Here is a 23,693-nt window from a genome sequence, read left to right on the forward strand (position 1 = left end):
TATATATATATATATATATATATATTTACAGTTTGAGATGTAGTTTAGCTGCATTTGTTTTTTTTTTTTTACCTTTGGGTCTGCTTCATAGTAAAACTGCTGCGTTCTGATCCATCTCCCCACCAGGTGATCTCTCACTGTGTGAGCCAGGGCAAAGTAGTAATCCCTGGGTGTTGCAATGTTTCTGTCTTTCACCAGGGTGAAGTGCAGGTGACGATTGAATCCTTTCTTCAGCTCTGCAACATTCTCCACCCCCACAATCCCCCTAATGCTGATCTGCTTGCGCTTCTCCTGGTCGGTGAGTGGTGTCGCCATGCTCGGGCCAGCGGGTCTGTCCTGTGTCTTACTGTCAAGTTGTTGTCCTGGCTGGAAGTGAATTTGAAAGGTAAGATGGTGGCTCATTTTCATGCAGCAGTCTCCTCCTTTTGTTGCTTTTCATTGGTGCGTGCAGGGGGGAGGGTGTTTCCACCGGCCGGCCCCCGCTGAGCAGGAAGAGGTGTACAAAGAGACTACAGATAAGACGGACTGACAGCTTTATGCAGGTTAAGTTGGGACAAGTCTTTAATCCGTACAGTCATATTGTATCGCATATTCTTATTATTTTTTGCCCACATTTTATAGATAGATAGACATACAGATAAATAGATAGATAGACGGATAGACAGATACAAGGATATATATATAGACCATAATTAGATAAAATGGGGGTCACCTGTGTGTAGAAGGGGTTTCAACTGAAAAAGCCACATTAAATCTACTTTGATTCGCTGTTGTGAGACAGTAAAATACAGACAGACAGACAAAATGGGACCTTGTTGACACCTATTTATTGAATATTCACACATACAAAAAAACACAGAGGCTCATTTTACACTTCAGTTCATCATAATAATAGCAGTAATATGGCAATGATAGACATATAATCATAATAATCCTGCTGTGTTAAAATAAAAGTTATAACAATGTTCATTTCATATTCATGAAATTCTCCATAGACATATTTCAGCATCATTGTAAATAATAATAGCGAGTGATGACATTCCACCTCGGATCAAACAGGTTAAAAAGAATCACTTTGGAGTTAAAATGAGGTTATAATGCAGGTAACACACACACACACACACACACACACACACACACATTTATGTATGTACATTTGGATATATAACACCCAGTGTCGCCCAGCGACTGTGTGTAATTTATAATTAATTCATAAAAGTTTGACGAGGCTGTATGATGGACTTTAAATTATCCCCATGTCGAAGTTTAATATCTATAAAGTGGATTTGGCTGGTTTAGAAATAATAAATGTTACAATCGCACACTTTTTATAATCATCCCCCTCATATGTCCAGTACAGAAACACACATTTATGTTATTTGTCAAAAGATATGACCACTTATTTAACAAAGAAAATGTTCAATGAGAAGATAATTTGTGTTGAAAAGTAACAGACGTGTGAGTCATCTCCTACTGGAGATGTGTAGAATCCATTTGATGAACTATTTTGCTGAATCAAAGCCATTCTGTTTATTTGTCCTGGAATCTGAGGTTGTGTAATGCTGTGATAATGGCTGCACTTGTCTCTGAATGAATCAAAGTCTAGTGACCTTCTTCTGAATGGGCTGCTTTTGTAATTTTATTATTATGATTATGGCCGGACAAAAGGCTCAACTTGAAAAACCACCAATTAAATGTTGCATAAATCAAAGCTTGTATCCAGCCTTGCAGCAAAGGCCGTGCAAGTTGCTGAACGCTGAAGTAGTTTGGTTTATCACTGTCAGAACACATGCACATATCATACTGAAAATTATATAGTTTACAGTGTGCAGCCATTTTAGCAGCCATACCTCACTATTAGATTATATACAATCAATATTAATCCAGGGGAAATAAAATCACAGAGGATTTATAAAGTTAAGAAAGACACCTGACTGTAATCTCCCCTTCGATACTGTGGTTATTATATTCATAACAAACATGGTTATTGTTGAGTTTGCCCTTTTGCCGGTAGAAAAAATACGTAGCAGCAGGTGAAGTCAGGCATCACAGATGTTACAGTTGACTCTGCTGAAGCAATGAATATAGTTTGTAGCAAAGTTTCATATCTCTTGTTGGTACTGAAGAGAGGAAAAGGCACACCCATGAAGCTCACACAGGATAGCACCTTGTGTGTTTGCTAGACATGTACGGTACTTCCCAGGGAGACGATGCACTGGGAAAAGTTTCTGGGCAACTTGAAGGGCAACAGTTCCCTCAAACTGACCTCTCAACAGTCTGACTTCAGTTACTTTTTAGCCCTACTCGTGACAACTCTCTGGGGACCGCCATGTGAATCGGTCGGTCCACCTCTCTGGTCCAGACTGAAATATCTCATCTCGTCCAACTATTGGATGGATTGCTATGAATTTTCGACATTCATGGTTCCCAGAGGATGAATCCTATCCTTTTCTTAATCCCCTGACTTTTCTTCTGGTGCCACCAGCAGGACAAACTTCTCACTTATCCTGAGAAATATCTCAACAACTAGTTGTTTGATCAGCTAAAAATGTTGTACTGACATTCATGGTCAACAGAGGATGAATCCTAATGACTTTGATGATCCCTGACTTTTCCTCTAGCGCCACCATGACAGTCACATTTGTAGTTTTGCGTGAAATGTCTCAACAACTGTTGGATTGCCATGACATTTGATATATACATTCATGTCCCCCGCAGGTTGCATTGTAATAACCTTTGGGATAATTTTAATTTACTTTCAATACTTTGATTTATGATGAAATACCTTTCAAAACTAAAGACACTAAGCACCTTAGCTGTACTTTGTGTGCAACGCAAATTGGCAAATATTAGCACACTAACATGCTGAACTAAAATGATGAACATAGTAAACATTATACTTGCAAAACGTCATCAAGTAAGCGTTTCGGTCAAAGCACTGCTGTGCCGAATTACAGCATCACAGAGCTGCTTGCATGGAGAAGTCTGTCGAGGAGGCTGTTGCCCAAATGTGACGCCACAACATCCCAGTACATCATCACCTTTCCTGTTGCTTTAGTGGCACACAAACTGGTCTGAGAACAAACTCCAAACTACATTTTTAAAGCGACAAAAAAGATTTCTTTCCTTCTGTAATAACTATACATCAAATAAAGGAACAATAATGAATTCTCTTTGAAAAAACTCTGAACATCAATAACTTATTTAGCTATACACCTCTTTGCAATAGATCATTTCAATAACAATATTACAAAACTACCAGGATTTTGTCGCCTACAGTAAAAAAGCCAGAATGAAGCGAAGCTGCTGTAGCACCTTATTCAAAGAGCTTCACAGTCATCATCTTTAAACCATTTACAACACACTTCAACGCACAGAATCGCCCATTTTCATGATGCATTACACCGAAATCCATCCCTCCTGTCTTTAGAGCTGCACTGCAGAGAAAGGCTGCATGTTTCTTTTTTTTTTTTTTTTTACAGACGATACAGAAGGATCACACGAGCTAAGCCACTAAGAAAAGCGTCTCATGTACACGGATGAGGATACGACAGTGACGCGGCTGAGAGTCGGACTATTGCTCTCGTCCAGGGATCATTGCAGCTGCTGACCAGTCCAGACCAATCCACCTCCACCTCACACACAATCACACAAACAGGCAGGAGACGACCTCTCGTGGTCCCTCCGGTGTTCTAAATGTGTGAGAATGTTCATGGTTTATGGCTGGAAAAGCAACAAACAGGATACTGTGTAGAAAAAGAATGAAGAATAAGATGTATTGAGCTGAATGTTGATGGTCGGATGGGGAAATATTTCTCTAACTCAACTCATTCACAAAACAAACTCCTTTCTTTAAAGGAATAGTTCAATCATTTTGGAAATATGCTTATTTTCTTCCTTGCTGAGAGTTACGGCTGTATGCTAAATATGAAGCTATAGCTAACAGACAGTTAGCTTAGCTTAGCTAAATGACTGGAAACAGACAGAAACAGCTAGCCTGGCTCTCTCCAAAGCTAATAAAATCCATCTACCAGCATCTCTAAAGCTCACAAATGAACACATTATATCTTGTTTGTTTGAAATCTAAATGTAAAAACGAGACGTTGTGGTTTTATGGGCTGTTGTGTGACTATTGTTTGTGCCCTCAAAACCACAACATGTCGTTTTTACACTTCTGTTTCTGTACAGATTAAACAAATGAGACATAATGGTTCCAGGGAAGTGTTGTTAGACATGTTTCTGAACTTTTGACAAAGCCAGGCTAACTGTTTCCCCCTGTTTCCAGTCTTTATGCTAAGCTAGCTGACTAACGGTTGCTTCACATTTAGCTTACAAACACCAGAGTGCTGTCAATCTTCTCATCTAACTCTTGGCAAGAAAGCAAATTACTGTAATTTCCGAAAAGTCAAACTATAGCTTTAAGCAGATATTATCACTGCATATAATTCCAGGTCTATGAGTGTGAGATTATTTTTCAACAGGATTTCCCCTCCTCCAATTATCCGCAACAGGTCAAAAATACAAGGTACAGATAAAGCAGGGCCCATTTTTGTCCTGCAGATGGGCCAAGTGTCCAAGGTTTCGGCATGATAAAGGCATGGCTCAGCACTGGATGGGGCCTCTTACAGAGAGTCATGGGGTCAGTCGGTCAGGGGGACAAGAGGAGGTGGGGAGAGGAGGTGAAGGTTGGGTCATAGTTATTGACTGGCATGATGAACCCTGGCAAATGCTGGAGAGGTTTCCCCCAGCCGGTGTGAGTCTTTAGCACACAGAGCCAGTGGGATCTGCCTCCCCGGTGGTGTAGAAATCAGGGATGGGTAGACCAGTGTGCAGTGTGATCTGCAGAAAAACACATTGACGTACACACATATGGGTTAATGAATATGGGTTAAAGAGGTTTTGATTTATTTTTCTGCCCACAGGTGGAGCTGTTGAACTATTTCCTCAGTGAGTTAAATGTTTTGTCTTGGAGGCACTCTGCTATCTACACCCAGAGACAGCATTAAAAATTAGAAAACTAGCTGAGAGCAATGACAAATTCAAAGCTACTAACTGTTATTGAATCTTTGAAGCTTCCTCTTTCAAGGTTTAATCTTCTGAGCCCATATTTGTATAGCTCGGAGAAGAAGTTTTAATGAATAATAACTACTCATTTGGTATTTTGTTGATCTACAAGTAAAAACCTCTGTTTTGGCCTGCAGCACTGCTCGGGGAGGGAGAGCCAGGGACAGCTATAAAACTGCCCCCCCCCACCCCCGGAGCGAAGACAGATGTGTTTCATTCCTAAGAAAACCAAAGAGTAAAAAACAATTGCTGTTTTGTGCAGGACTCTCTCTCTTAGCTGCGACCAGTAACTTCCTGCAGTCTCCGCTGGTTGCCTGCTAACTGGTCCTGGCCAAGAGATAGTTGGCTGGCTCCCTGCACAGTTTTTTAACTCCAGTTTGTCGATCTTTTGGACAGAGTTTTAATGCTAAGCTAAGCTAACAAACACAGACACGAGAGTGGTATCAATCTTTATAAGGAAACTATTCCTTTAAAGCTATTTGAGGGAAAACAAAAGCAGAAATCGGTATGTTATGGAATTAATTTCACAATCTTCCAATTCAGAAATGGACGTAGTTGAAATTAAAGGTGTAGCCACAGTTCATATACAATATCATTCTGTACCTGGACATTTCGGTTGAGGCTGATAGCGGGGTAATAGACGCCCTCCAAGGCTTCAAAAGCCACTGGACCCTGCTGCTCATCATTAATGAGGAAGATGAGGATCCCGCGTGTGAAGTCCAGTAGAATTCCTATTGTTGCTCCTTTACCGATCCCGCCGTCCGTCCTGCACGACCACACAGAGAGAAACTAACTTGAGATATGACGGTTAATCTAGTGTTTCTAAAGTAACATCCTGCTAAATATTTGTCCTCCCGTCCTGTAACTGTTATGTGTTAGCAGTGCTGAAAAATACATTTACTCAAATACGGTACTTGTAATTCTTGGCATTTCAGAAACAAAAAAAATAATTTTTATTCCTCTTCATTTATTTGACACCTTGAGTTGATGACTACCTTTCAGATTAAGACTTAAAAATATATAAAAAATGTCTGAAATACTAAAACATTGTTAAAGATTAAACCAATGATTCCCAACCTTTTTGGGTCGTGACCCGTTAAAAAGAAGCTGTGTCATGTGTCAGATGTATGAGTTGTTAGTAGTTAAACCAAAGAGATATTTACCCTCCAAACTTCTCAGATGATTTCATTTAAATATCTGTTGGAGTGTAAAACTGTCCATGTTTCACATAAAAGCAAAGGTTAGAGAAAAGTCTAATTTTGGGAGCAGAACTTTTCTTCTTTTTTCTTTTACCCCATTAATCCTGTTACGACCCCTCAGATTTATCAAGTGATCCTTTGGGGGGCTCCAGGAACTAGCTGTTCCTGGAGCTTTCAGCTGCATCTAATGGTCTTTATTAGTAGATAACAAACACAAATCAATTCACATTCATTTATGTATTCAGTTGAATGCAGGACTCATATTTGTGATGGAGTATTCTTAATTTGTTGTATTGGTACTTTTAAGTTTCATAAAGGATCTGAATAATTATTCCATCACTGTGACTGTGTTTCATATGCCTCTCAAAAGACGCCTCTAAACTCTGTGTTAGCAGTGGACATGGAGACACTCTCTACCTGTTGGTGTGTGAGTTGTTGTGCATGAACCAGGAGCGGTTGTTGTCCACGTACATGGCCCAGGCCTTGTCGTCCTTCCCCAGCATCACGTCCTTCAGCACGTCGGCCCGAGCGACCCCGAAGGCCGGGTCCGGGTGGTTATCATAGCGATCGACGGTCATTTCCCAGTAATGAACGCCGCGGGAGAAAGCAGAGTTACCCATGACCACCCTGTCGTCGTAGCTGTTGCAGGACACCGTCAGGTTGTCGTTGGATAGGACGATGTCCTGGTGAGCGGAGGCCGGGTCAAAGGTGAACCAAGCGACTGTTCACACACAAACACACACACACACGGGAAGAGTTACACACATTGTTATTTAACATCAGTGATGTCACTGACTGCAACACCTGATGATCATGACTTTACAAAGGTGACATGAATCTAGAGGCTGGAGGTTAGATGAGGTGTGGTTACACTGTAAAAACGTCATGAAAGGAGTAATAACTAGAAGAAAGAAGATAAGAAGGAGAAGAAGATTCACTATCACTATTATGATTAATAATTCTTAGCATCATACTCTATAACTTAACTTATAACTTAGTCCTACAATCTTAATACTATTTATTATAAAATCAAACCTGTGTCAGACAGTCTGCAAATGATATTTGGCATTTGTTTTCAACCGGCTTGGAACACCACACGGGTGGGGTTTATGACATCTAGATAATAAGTCAATTGTTAAAGAATTGACTTTGAAATAGGTCTGTTAATAATTTCTTGGTTTCTCTCTGATCATAAAGGATCAGTTCACCCTAAATACAAAAGAAAAACATTGTAAGAAAACTCCTTGGAGGTAAACATTTGACATAAAATAAGAAATCTTAACTCTTACTCCTAAAGTCTTTATGTGGTCGGTTATGATGGATCTGCATTCACCAGCTACAGAGTCAATTTAAACTAGATTATTTTTTAAGCACTCAACAACTAATACTAATGTATTGGTTGATGCAATTTGCTGTTTGTTTTAAGTCTGTTACTTGTCTCTCTTATGTGAAATTATTGTGATGTTTTTAACTTTTTGCTGTTTTTTTGTTATTTGTGATTTTACGATAAACTTTCATGCTGCCGTCTTGGCCAGGACTCCTTTCGAAAATAGAATTTAAATCTGAATCCTCAATAAATGAAGGTTAAATTGAAACAATAAAAAATAAAAATCTGGAAACAACTGAAATAAATCATCTTGGTTCTGCTCAATGTTTGCTCATGGGGGAATGTTGGGTCTCTGTAAATTAAAGAGCACGGTCTGAACCTGCTTTAGATGAAAAGTACCATGAGATAATGTCTGTTGGGATTTATATCTCAATAAAATGTACTTGACTTGAATGATGATGCTGTTCTATGTCTACTGAAAGTGCTGATTGTTCACCACATAAACATTATAGGATGATAATATAATAATGAAATATAACATGTTGCGCTGCCCCCAAGTGGCAAATAACCAAAACATTTAATACTGCTTTAATTTATGCACCACAAAAATTCACTTCATGTTCATTATAGGTTTTGTAATTTGGGTGAGCTGACCCTAAAACGTCCTGTGAGCTCTTGCAACACATCACACAGCCAGCCGGCGAAATCAAAGTCTCATAACTTTGCAAACTGTTTGACTGAGGGTTTTTAAAAGCTCTATACTCTACACAGAGAAATATGGGAGTCTAACAGATGAGATGTTTGTGCTCTATATATATGGGCTCCACAGGACTTGCTTGTCCACCATCGTTCATTGGTTTCACTATGTGCAGTAAAGTTTCATTACACAGCCTTATTTCCCAAAGGAAATAAAACAAAGACATTTATTAGAAGCCTGTATTGAACGTTTAATAAGTACAGCCCACAGAGCAGCAAACTGCCCACCTGCTGGTTTGAGAGTGAAGCACTGAACTGATGACACAGGGAATGGCAACGAGGGGGATTAGAGTGGAAACAGTCGCCCATACCTGTGCCTATAGACTGAATATCACATGGAGGGAGTCCAGCTGAAATGTGAAATAAAGGGGAGGAGGAAGAGGAAGAGGGGAGAAAGAAAAGAGGGGAGAAGGAGGAGAGCGTAGCGAAGCAGACAGTGTAGAGCGGGTCGGGGAGGGATGGAGGAAAGGGTAAAAAGCAGGTTTGTTTAGGGAAGCTGGTTCAACTCATCAGCCGAAACACCACAGAAGAGATCCTCAAAGAGAAGTTCCTAGAAACAGATCAGGGTAGAAAATAACAAGCGTGGTAACAAAGATGATGGAGGAACTTCCTTCGCTCCATGCAGGAAATAAAACAGAAAAATCAAAGCACAGTCTGGTCCGGGTGAAGGATGTCAGATCTCTGCAAAAACACTGAGTGGTTAGATATCTTTGTGCAGAACCCCAACAGCTGCTGAGTGCTCTGTCTGGCAGGTAGGGAGGCTGTCTGGGCCTTTCAGGTCCACTTATGGATGACAAGCGTCCCTGTGTGCAGAGCAGCATTTTAACTAATGGGAAAGCAAGCACATGAGTGGATTATACACGAAGCAGCTGCTACGGGATGTACCTGGTTTACAAGCTGGAACACACCCTCAAACAGAATTCACTTCCTGCTGCTGCTTTTGGGTTAAAACCTTGCGTTGACATTTTTGAGAAGTTTGATGTCAGGTCAATTGAAATCCTTTTGAAACACATAATTAAAACTCAAACTGCATAGTTTCAAATCTGAAGTAAGAAATTGCAGAAGAAGGGACCAAGTAAGGTCTCTGTTCCTTTAAAAGTTGTCTTTCTGAAGATGCAAGGTTTTGTTCTGGCAGCAACTATTTATTATTCTTAAGATCTTTATGAGCTCAGTCAAGATGTATTGCTGTGAATAAGCGCTTCACTCCCAAAAGAAGAAGGCAACTGAACTTTTTCTCAAGTCTTTGATTTCATGAAGTGACAATAAGCTATATTATTAAATACCTGCCAGCTGTTTGCTAGAACACAACATCATGGCAAATCAGATTGGATTCATCATGATAGAAATATAACCAAGAAACCTTTTGAGGATCTGATCATGCAAAAACTAAACAAAAGAGTTGAAACTACCTGGGAAACACATGGACACAGTAGCAAACATGTGGCAGGCATTTGGAGAAGCAAACATGCTGGAAAATAAGAAACAATCATTGATAACTTGTGACAAAACTCATTTTAGAGTTGGCAGTAGAGATGTATATCTAGCCACGTTCGTCTCTTTGTTTCTAGTTGTTTATTTAACATGCTACAGTGCTGCTGACATGTAAACGTACATGTGATTTACATTTTGAGGGAATTTATTATCTCCCGGACTACATTTGTTTTTGACGTATAACAAATAAATTTCCAGTCACAGTCCAAAGAGGTCTGATCGGGGGGATGGTGGGTTAAACAAACACAAGACTCTCACCCAGGAGACCAGTGTTCACGTCCTGTGTGACACCACAATTCAACAGATACTACTTTCATGTACATCTTTAACTTTATTTGTACAGGAATGTGATTTCATAGGTGACAGGGTGAAAAGAAAAGATAATGATATATAAGCCAACTAGTCTTGATAGAGATTCCTTAGATTTGTTATTTCAAATAATTGTGACGAAGATAAATAGTAAGCGTGATATTTTACAGTGCAAAGATAAGCGTGTGAGCGCTCTCGGGAGGACAAACTATCTTATCGGCAGATATGTCGGCAACACAGACTTGAGTCTCCGCTCTTTCTGGATTCCAACTTCGTGGAAACTGACAATTTTACTATTACAGATGAATAAATGAATGAATTCTGTTTTGAGAGTGTATTTTCCTTAAAGACAAAGTTATCAGCAGCAAAAGGAGGAGATGATGCTTCACGTACTCTCAGAGGTCTGCATGATCAGAGTCTTGCTGTACTGGCCCAGTCCACTGGCATTAAAGGCCTTCACTCTGGACTTGTATGTGCTGTTGAAGTGGAGCCCGTCCACTGTGCAGATGGTCTCCGTCCCCACGTACACTTCCTGCAAAGACACACACAGTGCTTCCTGTTAAGGTGGCAGATACATCAAGTGCGTAATTATGACACAGAGGGTCCTGCTTCTTTTTCAACCCGCACAGCTCTGCCTCTGAAGGAGCGTCCCGTTTGGATCTGTGGCGGTGAGTGAAATAAGCGAGAGTATGAGTTTATACAACTGAGCGTGGGCGAGGCAGCCCACACCGGAGTATAAATAGACACGGGGACATACAACTCGCCAGGCTCAGTGTGGCGCTGCGTTGGAAAGCCTCAATGAGTCAGAGGAGAAATAGAAAACTTGGAAGTTTGGAAGGTAAATAGTTGTTTGGCAAAATGTAGCTCCAGATAAAGGTATGAAATGATTTAAGTCCAAGATAAAGAGATGCACAGGCTGGAAGAATGAAACACACAACAGAACATATGTTGAGTTCCAAAATGTGCTCTTCGTATATTTCTGCTGTAAATCCCAGGTTAACAGTTACAATTTCGGCCAAATGTCAGACTGAACTGCATTTATATTGCGCCTTTCTAGTCTTCAAACTGTTAATCAGGGAAATATAATGCTCTTTCACACACTGGTGGACTTAAGGAGCATTTACAGGTTCAGTATCATTATTTAGACATGCAGACAGGAGGGTGTGATGCTCCAACTGCTCAACCACATCAAGTCATTAGAAACTTCTATCTGTCAAGACAATCTATGCATGATAGTAGTATGTACTTCACAAGTCACATAATTAGATTTAAATATCCACTTACTACCAGGAGTGGGGTTTGAACCCACAAGGACTACATCCATTGGATCTTAAGCCCAACGCCTTAACCACTCGGCCAGCCTGGCACATGCCTCAATATTGACAAGTTGTGATCGAATGCGCACAATCAGCATTCAGCGGCTGCAGCTGGTGAATCCGTAGGCAGATTGGATGTAAACGATCACTCTCTAATGCAACAGTTGTGATTGAAACAGAGGGATGAAGGCTCCCACAAACAGACAGCTGGCTTCAGAGACGAGAGACTGAAGGTCAATGGCTGCTTTTTCTAAATTAAAACACAGGATGCCTCTACGAACAGCTGCTGGACCATTCACTTTAAACAGGAGAGTATCTAACTGATGCTCTGAGTCTAGAGGAGTGTCAGCATCTGTTGTCCCATTTCAGCCTCCTCACAAAGCACTAAAGTTGACATTTATTTACTGTTCTATAAAGTGTAAAAGTCAATAAGACGGATATTCAAACAGAACTGTGTACACCATGAACCAAAAAGTCCATTATTTAGATTATAATCTTGTGTTTTGGCATCTTTTAGTGAAAGCATCTGGTTACTACTGTTGGATGTGTGTGTGTGTGTGTGTGTGCGTGTGTGTTTCTGCCCATTGAGCATTCAAATAAAATCAACCACTTTAATCATGTGCCACCAGCTGTTAACAGGAATGTGATGGAGGAGCTTTGAGAAGAGCTTTGAGAAGATGGCAACAGTTTGGGAGAAGGCTGAGATTGAAATATGGGGGCTCAATTAGGATTCCGGTGTGTTTCAGGGCTCCGTTAACCCTTTAAACCCCAAGCTGTTTTTCTGAGATCATCTAAACTACTTGGCAGGGAGTTTAACACCACTTTAAGAAAGTGGAACGATCTTCCATTTTGATTGTTATGAGAGGCAACAGGCCTGCCGTACTGTATGTAGGAACAGGTTTAGAGGTCGGACACAGATATCCTCTGCCATTGTATTGAAGGTATTGTTCAGGGGGTTTAAGTTGCCATCGTAACAAAGCGGCAGCCTCAATGTATAGAGAACTGGGGAGAGTCTTAGCTGGATGGATTACATGGTGAACCTCTGAGAGGGTATAAATACTGCTTTGATCCCAGATCACACTTCCTGTGGGATCATCCCAGCTGGCAGCTGCATTACGGACCCTTTCTCTTGGCGTTGAGTCATTCAATGCCTCCCTACAGTGCGTCACATGACCTGCTCTCATATCACTCAGAGCTGTGCGGTACGAGAGAGCAATCGAGGGATTTCAGCGACAAAGCGCTGCTTTCACATTCTCTTGGCTGGGCTGGTGTCCACCCTGGCGCCAAATGAAGGCGTCTTTGTTGAGAAAGAGGCGGGCGGTGCTCTGTAAAGGTGAATTATTACTCTAACTGGTCCTGTTTTTCACTTTGTGTCTTGTAATCTAAATGTAAGTCCAACAAAGACCTCCCTTGTTGAGCTTTCACAAGTACCAAGTTTGGCGTCTAATAGAGTTGAGAGATAAATCCCAACTGGCGGAGACAAAAGAGTACCTGCAGAGGGGAACCTACCCTGAAAAGCCCCATGTTTCCATCGTCCAGCTCCAGGATGTATCCGTCCACGACGATGGTGGAGAGCGGTGGCTGTTTCCATGACAGCGTGGCGCTGTTGTTCTGGGTGCAGCATTCCTCCAGCTGGAGCATGGGAGCAGCTGGGACTGAGGAGGGGAGAGACACAGACAAAATTACAGCCCAGTGAGATATGAAAGGACAGCCGCTTACGCACGAAAACATACACACGTGGTATGACTCTGCTGTGCACGAAGACCTGTTCAATATTTATCATTTATAAATTCAATTATGAATATATGAATCCAGAATCAAAAGCTTCCGAATCATAAATATAAACCCACCAAACGTCTTCTACTTTCTGAGTATTTTACAGAATATTTTAGCGGTGTCAGAGATATCATGCTGTGTAAAGTTTATCAGGTACCAAACACAAACGTCAAAGCACACATCCAGCAAGTTCTCCAACTCAAACTGCCTCTGAATATATTTCATGTTTACTCGTAAAATTGTGATTTTAAACGATAAAGAGGTCGAATGCAAAACAAGCGGTCTTTAAATTGCTAATGCAAACTATGAGTGTCCAGAAATACATTTTAGAAAGCTACTGCATACTAACATATAGGTACAATAAGGTTTTATCATACATTTTTTAACAATTCTCTTGTTAAAATTAGTACAGAACCTTTACTATAAACCAACTATTCAGAACTACAAACACTGATGGTATATTATAGTGATTTTTCACAACAGAAATCACTCTGACCAGAGAGAATCTCCTTCACAGGGTGCTAGGGATTTACTGTCTTCAGTAGAGAAGACATTAGCCCTCATGTGGGCTTGAACTTGCCTCTCTGAGTTAAAGAAAACGTAGCTGTGCCGGCTCTCCTTCAGCCCACTCTTGTATAAATCCTTCAGGTGTCTGTACCTGTTATCTCCTCTCTTATACCTTTCATCTGGACAAAGTCCAGCTGGTGGATCGTCTGCAGGAGGGGTCCGCTGTCCAGAGTGAGGTCAAAGTCGCTGTTCATCCTGGGGGTGAGGGTTCCCTTCCCCCACTGGCCCTCTGTCACGTGGACCCTCCGGATCAAAGCATCGGAGATCTGAGGACAACAAATTAACTAACTGTTACTCATCAATAACAAAAACTGTATCTGGAACCAGAAAACCCTGACAGATTTCATCCAAAAAACTCTAACAGCAGATCAGCTGGAGATGCAAAGATGTGAAAGAAGATATAAAGATGGCTGCAAGCAAGCAAACAATCCAACATATATAAAGAATAATATCTAGTTGGGTTTAAAGACAGCTGTTTTTTCAAAGAAAGTGCATTTTCTTGAATGCCTTTTCCCAGGAAACGTCCAAGGACATGATCATGAAATTATTAGGATAACTTGTTTAAAATAAACGTTTCTGACATAAACACCAAACTTGCATTTCCACTATAAATATTTTACCATAATGGGTGAAAAATGATTTTGGGCCATTCTAAAAAGGTAAATAAGTAAAATTTGTGTCCGAAAACGTCTCTCCACTCATGCCACCACCAAGCACATACATTGATATACTGTGATACTGTGTTTGCTCATCAGAGTCAGTCACAAAAAGAAAAAATGGAAACCATAAAACTGTTGAACTTGAAGATGTCAAGTAAGTTTGATTTTAACAAGGTGAAATTGCTCAGCAAAGGCAGTGAAAACGTCTCCTGTCAACAAACAAACGTCATCTATCAGTTCAGATTTGGTTCAGTTCAGTTATTTTTCACTTTGAAGTAAAAAGTAAAAAGTCAAATTTATCTAAAGGCACTGGGTCTGAGTCAAATTCACAGCTAGCAATTTACCAGTTTTTAGGAGGAATTTCTCTCTTTTTTTTAACATACGTTTTCCTCCCTATGAGACATGTCACCAGACTTACCACCACAAGTGGCAAAATGGATGAAAATGCAGATTCAAACATTGACACTGACATTTACTTCACATCAAGTTTTCTGTGAGTTTGTTCCAGATATGTGGTGCATAAAAACCAAATGTTGCTTCCCCATGTTTCGTTTTTGACGACCATCTGAGAGGTCTGGATGGTTCATATTGAAGCAGCAGATCAGACTTGTGTTTTGGCCCTCAACCAATCAGTGCTTTACAAGCCAGTAGAATAAACAGCAGAATTGCAAAGTTAATTCAGAAGCCAGGCTTCCATCCAAAACACATAAAAAAGCTGTAGCTATAGCTTCGAGCAGAATCAAAGACTTGTCGTGCGTCGTACCTGCAGGAAACCACTGGGGTCATTCTCCTTGATGACCTCCAGACAGTACTCCATCAGCCCCGTGGTCTGACGCAGCTTCACCGTACAGTGGGAGATCTGATCCCGAACCACCTGGGGAAAAAAGAGGATGAAAAAAAAGAAGAGAGGATTATAAGGGAGAAAAGAAGAAACAGCCACGAGGAAATCAAGTTTTGCAAGTATAATACAACAACAACAACAAGCATACACGGAAGATAATCATATGTTAATCATCGACCTTTTCGTGTAATCACTCTCGAGTGGAACATGAATAAAATGCACAGAGAGGGTTTAATAAACTGTGCGAGTGCTGTAGAGTATAAATAGGGTAAAAAAAAGAGGAAAGATTGGAGATGCAGAGAAATTACAGGGGAGTAAATATGCAGAAGGTGACAGAAATGTTGATAAATGAGGGAAGAAGAGAGACAAAGGAGAGTAGAGGAGAAGAAAGATGGATACAGAGAGAGCTTAAGGCAAAAAAAACATGACGACAATGGAGGGAAGAAGGACAGAGAAAGAAAAGAGGGAGGATGGGAGGAGGAGGCTGGAGAACACAGATTATACAAGGCCGTTAACGGATGAAGACAAGCAGCAGGAATACCAATAATGAGATTAGCAGCAGGATTGTCAAAGTGATTGATTGAGTAATGTTTCCTTCTTGAGACTCGCACACAGATTGGGGGAGGAAGAGGAGGCCGAAGGGACACCGGCGACTTGTTATTGACGTTAACGGAAGGAAAGTGACATTCTGTTTTCACGCGTTTAAACATCACCGGCTACATCAGAGACGAGACCGCCTGAGCAGCCACACGCTAACAGCATGCAGAAGTTTTTTGAATTCTCTGCTGTCAGTCGTAGATTTTTCTGCCTCAGAAAACGCAGAGAAACCCGTTCTTTAATCGTTTTGTATTGCAGCCCTCCCCCACATTCATAATTTATCTTCCTTTAACATGATCTGAATGAAAGGGAGCAGTTTTAAATCAATAGGAAAAAACGCTCTTCATCGCACACACACCAAGATATTCTATTGATTTGATGGGATATTTGATAAGACTTGGGAGATTCCCTCTCCCCTGCTGACACTACTGATGTCCACAGAGCCTCCTCGCAACGGTGGGAAATAAACGGGGGAGCTGGACCAAAGGGTTGCTAGGTAACAGAAACTTCACTGTTGCTATCTGAGGGGCTGAGCGGAGAGGAAAATCCTTTCTGCAGACGGCCGACAGTACATAAAGATGATTTACTGACGACTGCAGTCACAGCATCAATATGCAAGTATTGCAGCACTGACACTCAACACACAGCAAAGACTTTCATACAGTGAGAGATTATTCAGTATCTTGTATGTAGCATTAAGAACACAAGAGAAGTATGGGTGGGCAATGTAGATACAATACAGTATATACTTTTTTATATTACAGTAGCGATATATATTATGATGATTTATCATTTTTCTGGAAATTCAATCAGGAAACCGATGTGAACGCCGCTTTTTGGCTGATTCACTGAAATAAGAACGTGACAAATCAAAGCACTTAATTACATTTGACACAAAAATCCCTTTAACCTAATATATCTATGAAGCAGTCCTGCACACTGAAAGTCTGAATCAACCACAAATACTTAAAGCATATCTATCTCAACATTCAGCAAAATTTGACAAATCTCTATCATATTGCAAATATAACATTGATTGCAGCATCATCTTTAGGCTACCAGTATCACTAACACAGTGCGATGTATGTTTTAACCACTTAACATTCAGTTTACCTTCATTTCAAATGACCTTGTTTGGCTGCACAGCATGAGTTTGTAATGAGGTGTGATAATCACTTTCAGTTTGTGGTGGAGGGCACCACATCATGTTTGACGTGCTTCATTCAAAACCTCAGAGAACTGAAAACTTCTGTTCCGAGTTTGGTTTGTTTGGGCAGCTGAAAAAACAATTTTAACTGACCGGAGGCGCCTTCAAACAAACTGAACGGAGACACTTGAAAATAAAGATTTTACTTCTGAACCACGAAAGACCTTCTCATCTCCTCTTCAGCAGCTGTTTCCTCATGGCCAAATAAAACAAATTGCAGGTCTGATTGGACTCTGAGAGGATTAAATATTAACTGCAAAAATAATACTTTCAAATAAATTAATATTTACAGAGCACAACTAATCATTTTCTAATTACTCCCCCTTTTAGTGCAGAAATCAATCAGAGGAGGACCGTGTTTAACCTCTCTTCCCGTACAGCGAGGGGAGGAAATCTCATTCCGTCTCTGATGATTCGGTTTATATTTCTCTGGCTGGGGGCAAAACCCTCCCTGTTGTGTCAAGCCTGGAACATCCTCAGCCCTGCAGTGGCCTGGCGTGGATCCAGGAAGAGTTTCTCACTGCTGTCGCTGCCTGTTTAACAATCAGACTTTCTGTCACTCCTCCAAACGCAGCTGGAATCACAATCTGTTAATTCATAGAGGACAATACGTGTGGAGGGTTTTTGCAGACAACTTTTACCAAATCTTGTCCTTTTCCCCGCTCCTTCCTTCGACTCTCACTGCCTACTGAGCAGCTTCTCTCAGCATTCCAGTCATCTTCTCCTGAAATCTGCTGTTATTCAGCTTTGGAATAAGATACAAAAAAAGCTGCCAGCGGCAACAACGCTGATCGGTGGATAATCAGTGTGAGGAAGATTCGTACACCTGAATCAAACACAAAAAGAAGGGACGGCAGCAGCTTGAGGTGGGAGGAAACTAAGCATCCGGAGAGAGAAAAGATGTGGGAGTAATGAATTAAAAGGGGGAGAGAGAGAGGGGTGAGTGCAGGACAGTGGAAGTGGGCCACAGTTTCTGCAGAAGCAGAGATGAACGGAGCTAACGAGCGGAAACAAACTCTGTCCTCTGATGACATATGTGGCTGTCATGGTAAGGTGATTAAACCAGTAGCTCCATAGCGATGCCAAAACGACCCCAAACAACAAGAAGGCAAAATAGTGCTGAAAACATGCTTTACTTTACAGATATTATTCATGTTTGGAACAGAAGCTTTTTCGTTACATTTCTTCATCCAAGGACTCAGATGAGAAGTGTATTCTTACTCATTAAAGCATGTTACTACTCTTGTTATCAAAGGAGCTGCTAAAACATGACAATTTTCTATTTAAAACCGACCGTAACCAAACATTTTTTAGGCCACCTGGGGGCAGTGGACACAACATTGAAATACTATCAATATTTAAGTTGATATGACAAACTTGTTAGCAAAACAGAGCAGTATAATCTTTCATTTGGAGGTTTTTTTCTGGCAACCATGATGCAGGAGACTAAATATTGGATTTACCAATATTTAGTCTTCTTTTAGCTCAGTTTTTGGTCTCCACCAACTCCAGAGGGAAGTATCTGACTCTTTAGCTGCTTAATGCTCCACTATGTTCACCAGCTAGTCTCTAACTGTGTCTGTTTACCTCTTGACGCTGAGCAGGTAGTGTACAGAGTTTTTTTTTAAAGCTTTTTCCACTAAAAACGGTTACCTGCTGGGGCCGAAAACTCGATGAGACTGAACCAAAGCAGTAAAGTTGTGGGTCGTAAAATCTAGAGGTAGAGGTAATCAAATTCGTGCGCCGGCACTGACAACAACCAAACGTGGCAGGATATTTCAAAAAGGTGCCAATATTATCCAGTATCTAATCAGCTACACATATTGTACTGTGGGTCAGCAGGCCCTGCTGCCTCTTTGTGAAATAAATTAACTCCTATCTTTTTCTGTGTCAATTATTAGGCCACTGCGGCACATTTGGCCTTGTAAGATGCTGAGGCTGCAGTCACCTTACCTAACTTGTCCCTTTACAGCAGCAGCACAGGCTGGCTTACAGTCAGCCAGGACCCTGACATGAAATATACGAGACTTTGACATTGTGTGCATGAGGATGATTTGATGAAATGAAACTGACATGTGGCGACAGAAGGAGAGGAAAGTGAAGAGGAAGATGAGAAGGGAAATGGATGGAGGCAAAAGAGGAGAGGATGAAAGGAGGTTGAGGAAAGAGGGAACAGCAAAAGAGGAGAGGATGAAAGGAGGTTGAGGAAAGAGGGAACAGCAAGAGAGGAGAGGAGGAAGACAAAAAGAGAGACAAGAGGGATTGTGATGGGAAACATTAAATCAAACTGTTACAAGATGAAAGGAAGAAGAGCAAAGGGATTACAATCACTTCCTGCTTTGCTTCCTGTATGTTACACGCCGCAGTGACGGTCAGAGAAAGTGACAAGGGCCACTTCCAGAAACGCTCAGCTGTCAGCGGGGATCGAGGCGCTTCTCGCTCGGCATTAATGTGTCTCTTACTCAGACGGAGGCACAGAAAATGCAACAGAAAGATGAGCTTCACCTCGGAAATGTCAGATGTATCAGGTTCATCAGCGTCAATGATAAGTTCAATTAATTGATTAATCGTTTAGTCTATAAAATGTCATATAATGGTTGTATAGTTTGACTAACACTCCAAAACCCAAACACATTCAATTTACAATAATATAAAACGAAGACAAGCAGCAAATTTACATTGTAGAAGCTTGAATTGAAGAATGTTTTGAACTGAAGAACGTTTTCTGTGGATCAACAAAAAGTAAAAAGCACAAATACTGATGAATAATACCCGTACTGAATACAGCAGCATTCTTAATATTTCATGCTCATCCTCTCTGCTGAAGATCCCACTGCAGCCATAAAAACGGTTGATGGTGAGAAAATGAATCATTCTGTATTTTAAAATAATTCCCGAGTTCATCTCTGTGCAGTCCAAACCGTTCCCCACGTTTGAGTGCTTGAAGGAGGAGGAATCCGGGTAGCAGGGATCCCCTGGAGCAACACAGTTAGTCAAATGACGCGGAGTCAACAGGGAGGTCAGCAAATCACTACAGTGGAAATAAAAATAGCTTCAATGCAGCTGTACTCATTAAAGACCCGCGCTGGGTGTGCGGAGCACGAAGCATCCGGTGGCAAACGCAGAAGACGCTTAGTTTCTGATTCACTTTGTGTTCCTCTAATAAGCCCTCAGACGAATTCCTCATCAGTTCACTGCTGACTCCCAGGCTCGGAGTCAGCCTGGCTCGGTTCATATTTAATACATTCTCCACAATAAAACACTATACTGGTGGTTAGCTTAGCATAAAGACTGGAAACAGCTATCTTGGCTCCGTCCAATGGCAACAAAATCTGCCTCCTAATATCTCTGAAGCTCTAATTAATATGTTTGTTTGTGTAATCTACACAAAAAAAACAAGAATTAATGAACCTTAGAAGTTAGCTGTTTCTTAGCTGCTTCCCTCTGCTCCCAGCCGTGATGCTTATAAGTTTCCTCATCTGCTGAACTAATGCTCAGTAACTATTTACTTATATATTACTTTAAAGCAGAGGTAGCCAACACGGTGCCCGCGGGCACCCTGTCGCCCGCAGGGACCACGTGAGTCGCATGTTCTAAAAATAGCACTAGTCACCATGGAGCTCCGTCTAAAATTGTAATTGCTGTTCTTTTTTTAATCAAAAACGCTTGCATTAGTGTAGATTTTAAAATGACAATATTTCTTGTCATAAGAGAGTTGGGTACCCGGAGGCGCACGGCGGACAGCCAGGACGAGGCCGCCGCACTAGGTTTTCAGGTTCTGAATGGCGGGCGCTTCCCGTTGGCGCCAGACGCGCGCCAGACGCGCGCCGCGAGCGCACCCCGTCGTCAGGTCCGTAAATCCTCGGAACAGGCCGCGGGGCAACAACTCAGGGGTGGCGGGGGTAGAGGCGAGGCAACGCAATCCAACCGAAAAGGCCCAGACTAGAGGTTTGAACGCGGGCGCCCGAAGACGCTCGTGCGCCTCGGAGGGTTGGATCCCCCGCTCCGCTATAGACGAGACTTTTTACTGGTTTCTTCGTTGAGAAAAAGGTACCATTGGAAAAGCTGGTGTCGGTGATAACTGACGGGGCTCCCGCGATGACGGGCCGGCATGCAGGCTTCATTGCGCAATGCAAAGGTGACCCAGACGTCGCAAAATGTCTACATTACCACTGCATCATTCACCAGCAGGCGCTATGTGCAAAAGTAACCGGCTTTAATCATGTGATGACACAAATATATCAGAGATGTGATACCTCTGACTTCCAAATGTTGAAACAGATTAACAGAAATAAAAGTTGCATGTTTAAATATGTATGTGTAGCTATACCATCATTGTTGTGGAAATCATAATTAATAATTATTGTGAGGAATAATTAACTGACATGTGATCAAACAGTTTCTTCACATATATTATTATTATTAAAAGGTGATCTGTGCAACTTTGTTATTCGGGATGTTTGTATCAAATAAGTAGCCCTTCGTACTACTCGGTACCCTTGAAGTAGCTCTGAGTTTAAAAAAGGTTGGTGACCCCTGCTTTAAAGGCTCTTAATGTTGGTGCGTTCAAGTGCTTGTGGAAAGCTCAGACATCTGAAATGTCTGCTCCTGAATGACTTTAAAATGTCAAAATGTTTCCTCAGTGTTATTATTATGTGCTTGGTTTAAGGGACAGTTTGTGATTCCGAAGCTATTCTGATTCCAACGTGCTCCTGAATGTCGCCTGCAAAAAGTTCACAGTGATGGAGTATTAATTCAACAAGCTTAATGATATAAAGTGAGAAAAATGGCTGCCTGAAAAGAGGAAAATCAGTCTAAAAACCTGGAAAATTGCTCCCAGTATAAAATAAAATGAGCTATGAACAGGGCTACAGATATTAAATGAGGTGAAGGAGGTCATGCTCTCAGTACACATAGTATGTCCCCAGAAAAGGTTGTTGGTGGTTTGCCTTGGCTATAAATTGCAAAGCACCGCTGTACAGATGTTTGAGTGAAGGAGCTTTTGTAACCGCTCAGTGTGACAAACTGCCATGAAACCACCGTCCTCCTCTGCCGTCTCTCTCTGAACAAACGCACGGGTCAGTCCTCCTGATGTGCAGGACAGAAACGGAAGCTGACTCACGTTATTAAGGACTACTTCTCTCGCCTCCACAGCTTTCAAACAACGAGCTCACCTCGTCCCGGTCCCCATGGCGACTGGGCTTTGGCGTCAGCGTGCAGTACCAGAGGAGAGCAGCAGGAAGGAGACGCCGAGTCAGCTGCAGCAGTTTAAATTGTTATTAATTGAGTTTGTTTTCATGGGTTCCTCACATAAAAAGAGCTTTGTGCGACTGAATCAGCAGGATTAATCAGGGCACTTCGTTAGTTTCTTAATTGGACACGTATAAGATGCATAGCTGGCATTTTGTTTTATGCAACAATCTGCTTTAAATCATATCTGAGATGCTACATCTGGAAAATACAGAAAGGGCTATATTAACATCAGGAGTGCAGCGGGACAGAAATGTGTCTCGTTCGATTACGGCTGCAGGACGACTTCCGCATGCTGAGCCACGTGCTAATGAAGCAGAAAGCGTCCCGTTGACCGGCCATGTCCAATTACTGGAGGTGCACTCCAGAGCAACAGGCGGTGCCTCCTCTGATCTTCCCCAGTGTTACTGCTGCTGATATCTACCTCAAACGATCAGCTCTGCCCTCCAGGAGCACAGAACACGTGAAACGTGAGAGTTTCTTGCATCACTGACTCTGTGGGAAACTCCTACGATGGAAGCCGTGTCCTCCAGTGTGTGAGCAGGGCAGTAAAAAAGAATATCAGATTCTGGCATTAAGATTCAGCGAACGACACACGGAGGCACCGATCTGTTGGCTGACAGAAGGGATCAGATCTGCGCTGAGATACATTAACATTCCTCCGTCTGTGTCCGATGCCCCACATTAAACACCCATCCATCACTTAACAGCCAACCAATCATTAACGGAACAGAGTTTGCATTTTGAGCGTGCAAAATGGCGCCCAAAAGTAGGTCCTGCACATCTGCCGTTTCTGAACCTGCAGTTGCAGTCCAACTAGCGCCGCCTACCGGCAGTAAAAGCACCAACAGCTGCCGTTTAGAGCTGCAGCCTGTAAACATGTCGCAGTGTTTTACGTCTACGGGCACAAAAAAAGTAATAGCTGCTGTAATTTTGACAGCTGTGACACTGCAGGCGACGAGTGCTGTGAGAGTGAGAGGTTTTATATTTCTAACCTGCAAAACGTACGTGTTCTGTTGACTGGAGCATATTTGCAGCTAAATACTGCTCAGAGTGTCATTGTGTGTCCTGTCCTGGTTTCTTTGCAGAGGGAGGGATGGTGGTAAGACTCAGCTCGGTCGTTGCCCCTAAATGTTTAAATTTAAAAACTTGGAAGTGCTAAAATTAATTTGCAAATTGAATAGTTAGTTGTGGACAGGGGATCAATCATGTCTCCAGATAACACTTCTAGGCCCAACTGTCTGATGGTGCTATGCCAGAAAAAGCTGAAAGAAATCATTTTGGTAAATACGATTCGCTTTCTTGCCGAGAGTAAGATGAGACGATCGACACCA

The 23,693-nt window shown here is 41.7% G+C and overlaps 2 protein-coding genes and 1 non-coding gene across 6 annotated transcripts in view; all 3 read right to left on the bottom strand.

The window, feature by feature from the left end:
• Window positions 1–409, bottom strand: part of pygl (phosphorylase, glycogen, liver) — a 9,980-nt gene extending 9,571 nt beyond the window's left edge. The window contains exon 1 of the mRNA XM_031847347.1: window positions 73–409. Within this exon, the coding sequence (XP_031703207.1) occupies window positions 73–408 (336 nt within the window). The 5' untranslated portion in view covers window position 409. The remainder of the gene's footprint in view (window positions 1–72) is intronic.
• A 4,284-nt stretch (window positions 410–4,693) lies between these two features.
• trim9 (tripartite motif containing 9) overlaps window positions 4,694–23,693 on the bottom strand; it is a 34,912-nt gene continuing 15,912 nt past the window's right edge. Inside the window, exons 4-11 of one of the 4 annotated variants that reach the window (XM_031847353.1) lie at window positions 15,228–15,338; window positions 13,918–14,071; window positions 12,972–13,117; window positions 10,540–10,678; window positions 8,658–8,696; window positions 6,735–6,984; window positions 5,668–5,830; window positions 4,694–4,839 (exon numbers count right to left, since the gene is read on the bottom strand). In XM_031847353.1, the coding sequence (XP_031703213.1) occupies window positions 4,762–4,839; window positions 5,668–5,830; window positions 6,735–6,984; window positions 8,658–8,696; window positions 10,540–10,678; window positions 12,972–13,117; window positions 13,918–14,071; window positions 15,228–15,338 (1,080 nt within the window). In that variant the 3' untranslated portion in view covers window positions 4,694–4,761. Of the gene's footprint in view, window positions 4,840–5,667; window positions 5,831–6,680; window positions 6,985–8,657; window positions 8,697–10,539; window positions 10,679–12,971; window positions 13,118–13,917; window positions 14,072–15,227; window positions 15,339–23,693 lie in introns of all 4 variants that reach the window. The other 3 variants (XM_031847351.1, XM_031847354.1, XM_031847352.1) reach the window with 3 other exon arrangements.
• On the bottom strand, window positions 11,431–11,512 carry trnal-uaa (transfer RNA leucine (anticodon UAA)). Its single transcript has one exon. It is a non-coding gene; the product is annotated as a tRNA-Leu (tRNA).

The sequence above is a fragment of the Anarrhichthys ocellatus genome, unplaced genomic scaffold (assembly GCF_004355925.1).
Source record: "Anarrhichthys ocellatus isolate YVR2014 unplaced genomic scaffold, GSC_Weel_1.0 scaffold7, whole genome shotgun sequence".
Lineage (NCBI taxonomy): Eukaryota > Metazoa > Chordata > Actinopteri > Perciformes > Anarhichadidae > Anarrhichthys > Anarrhichthys ocellatus.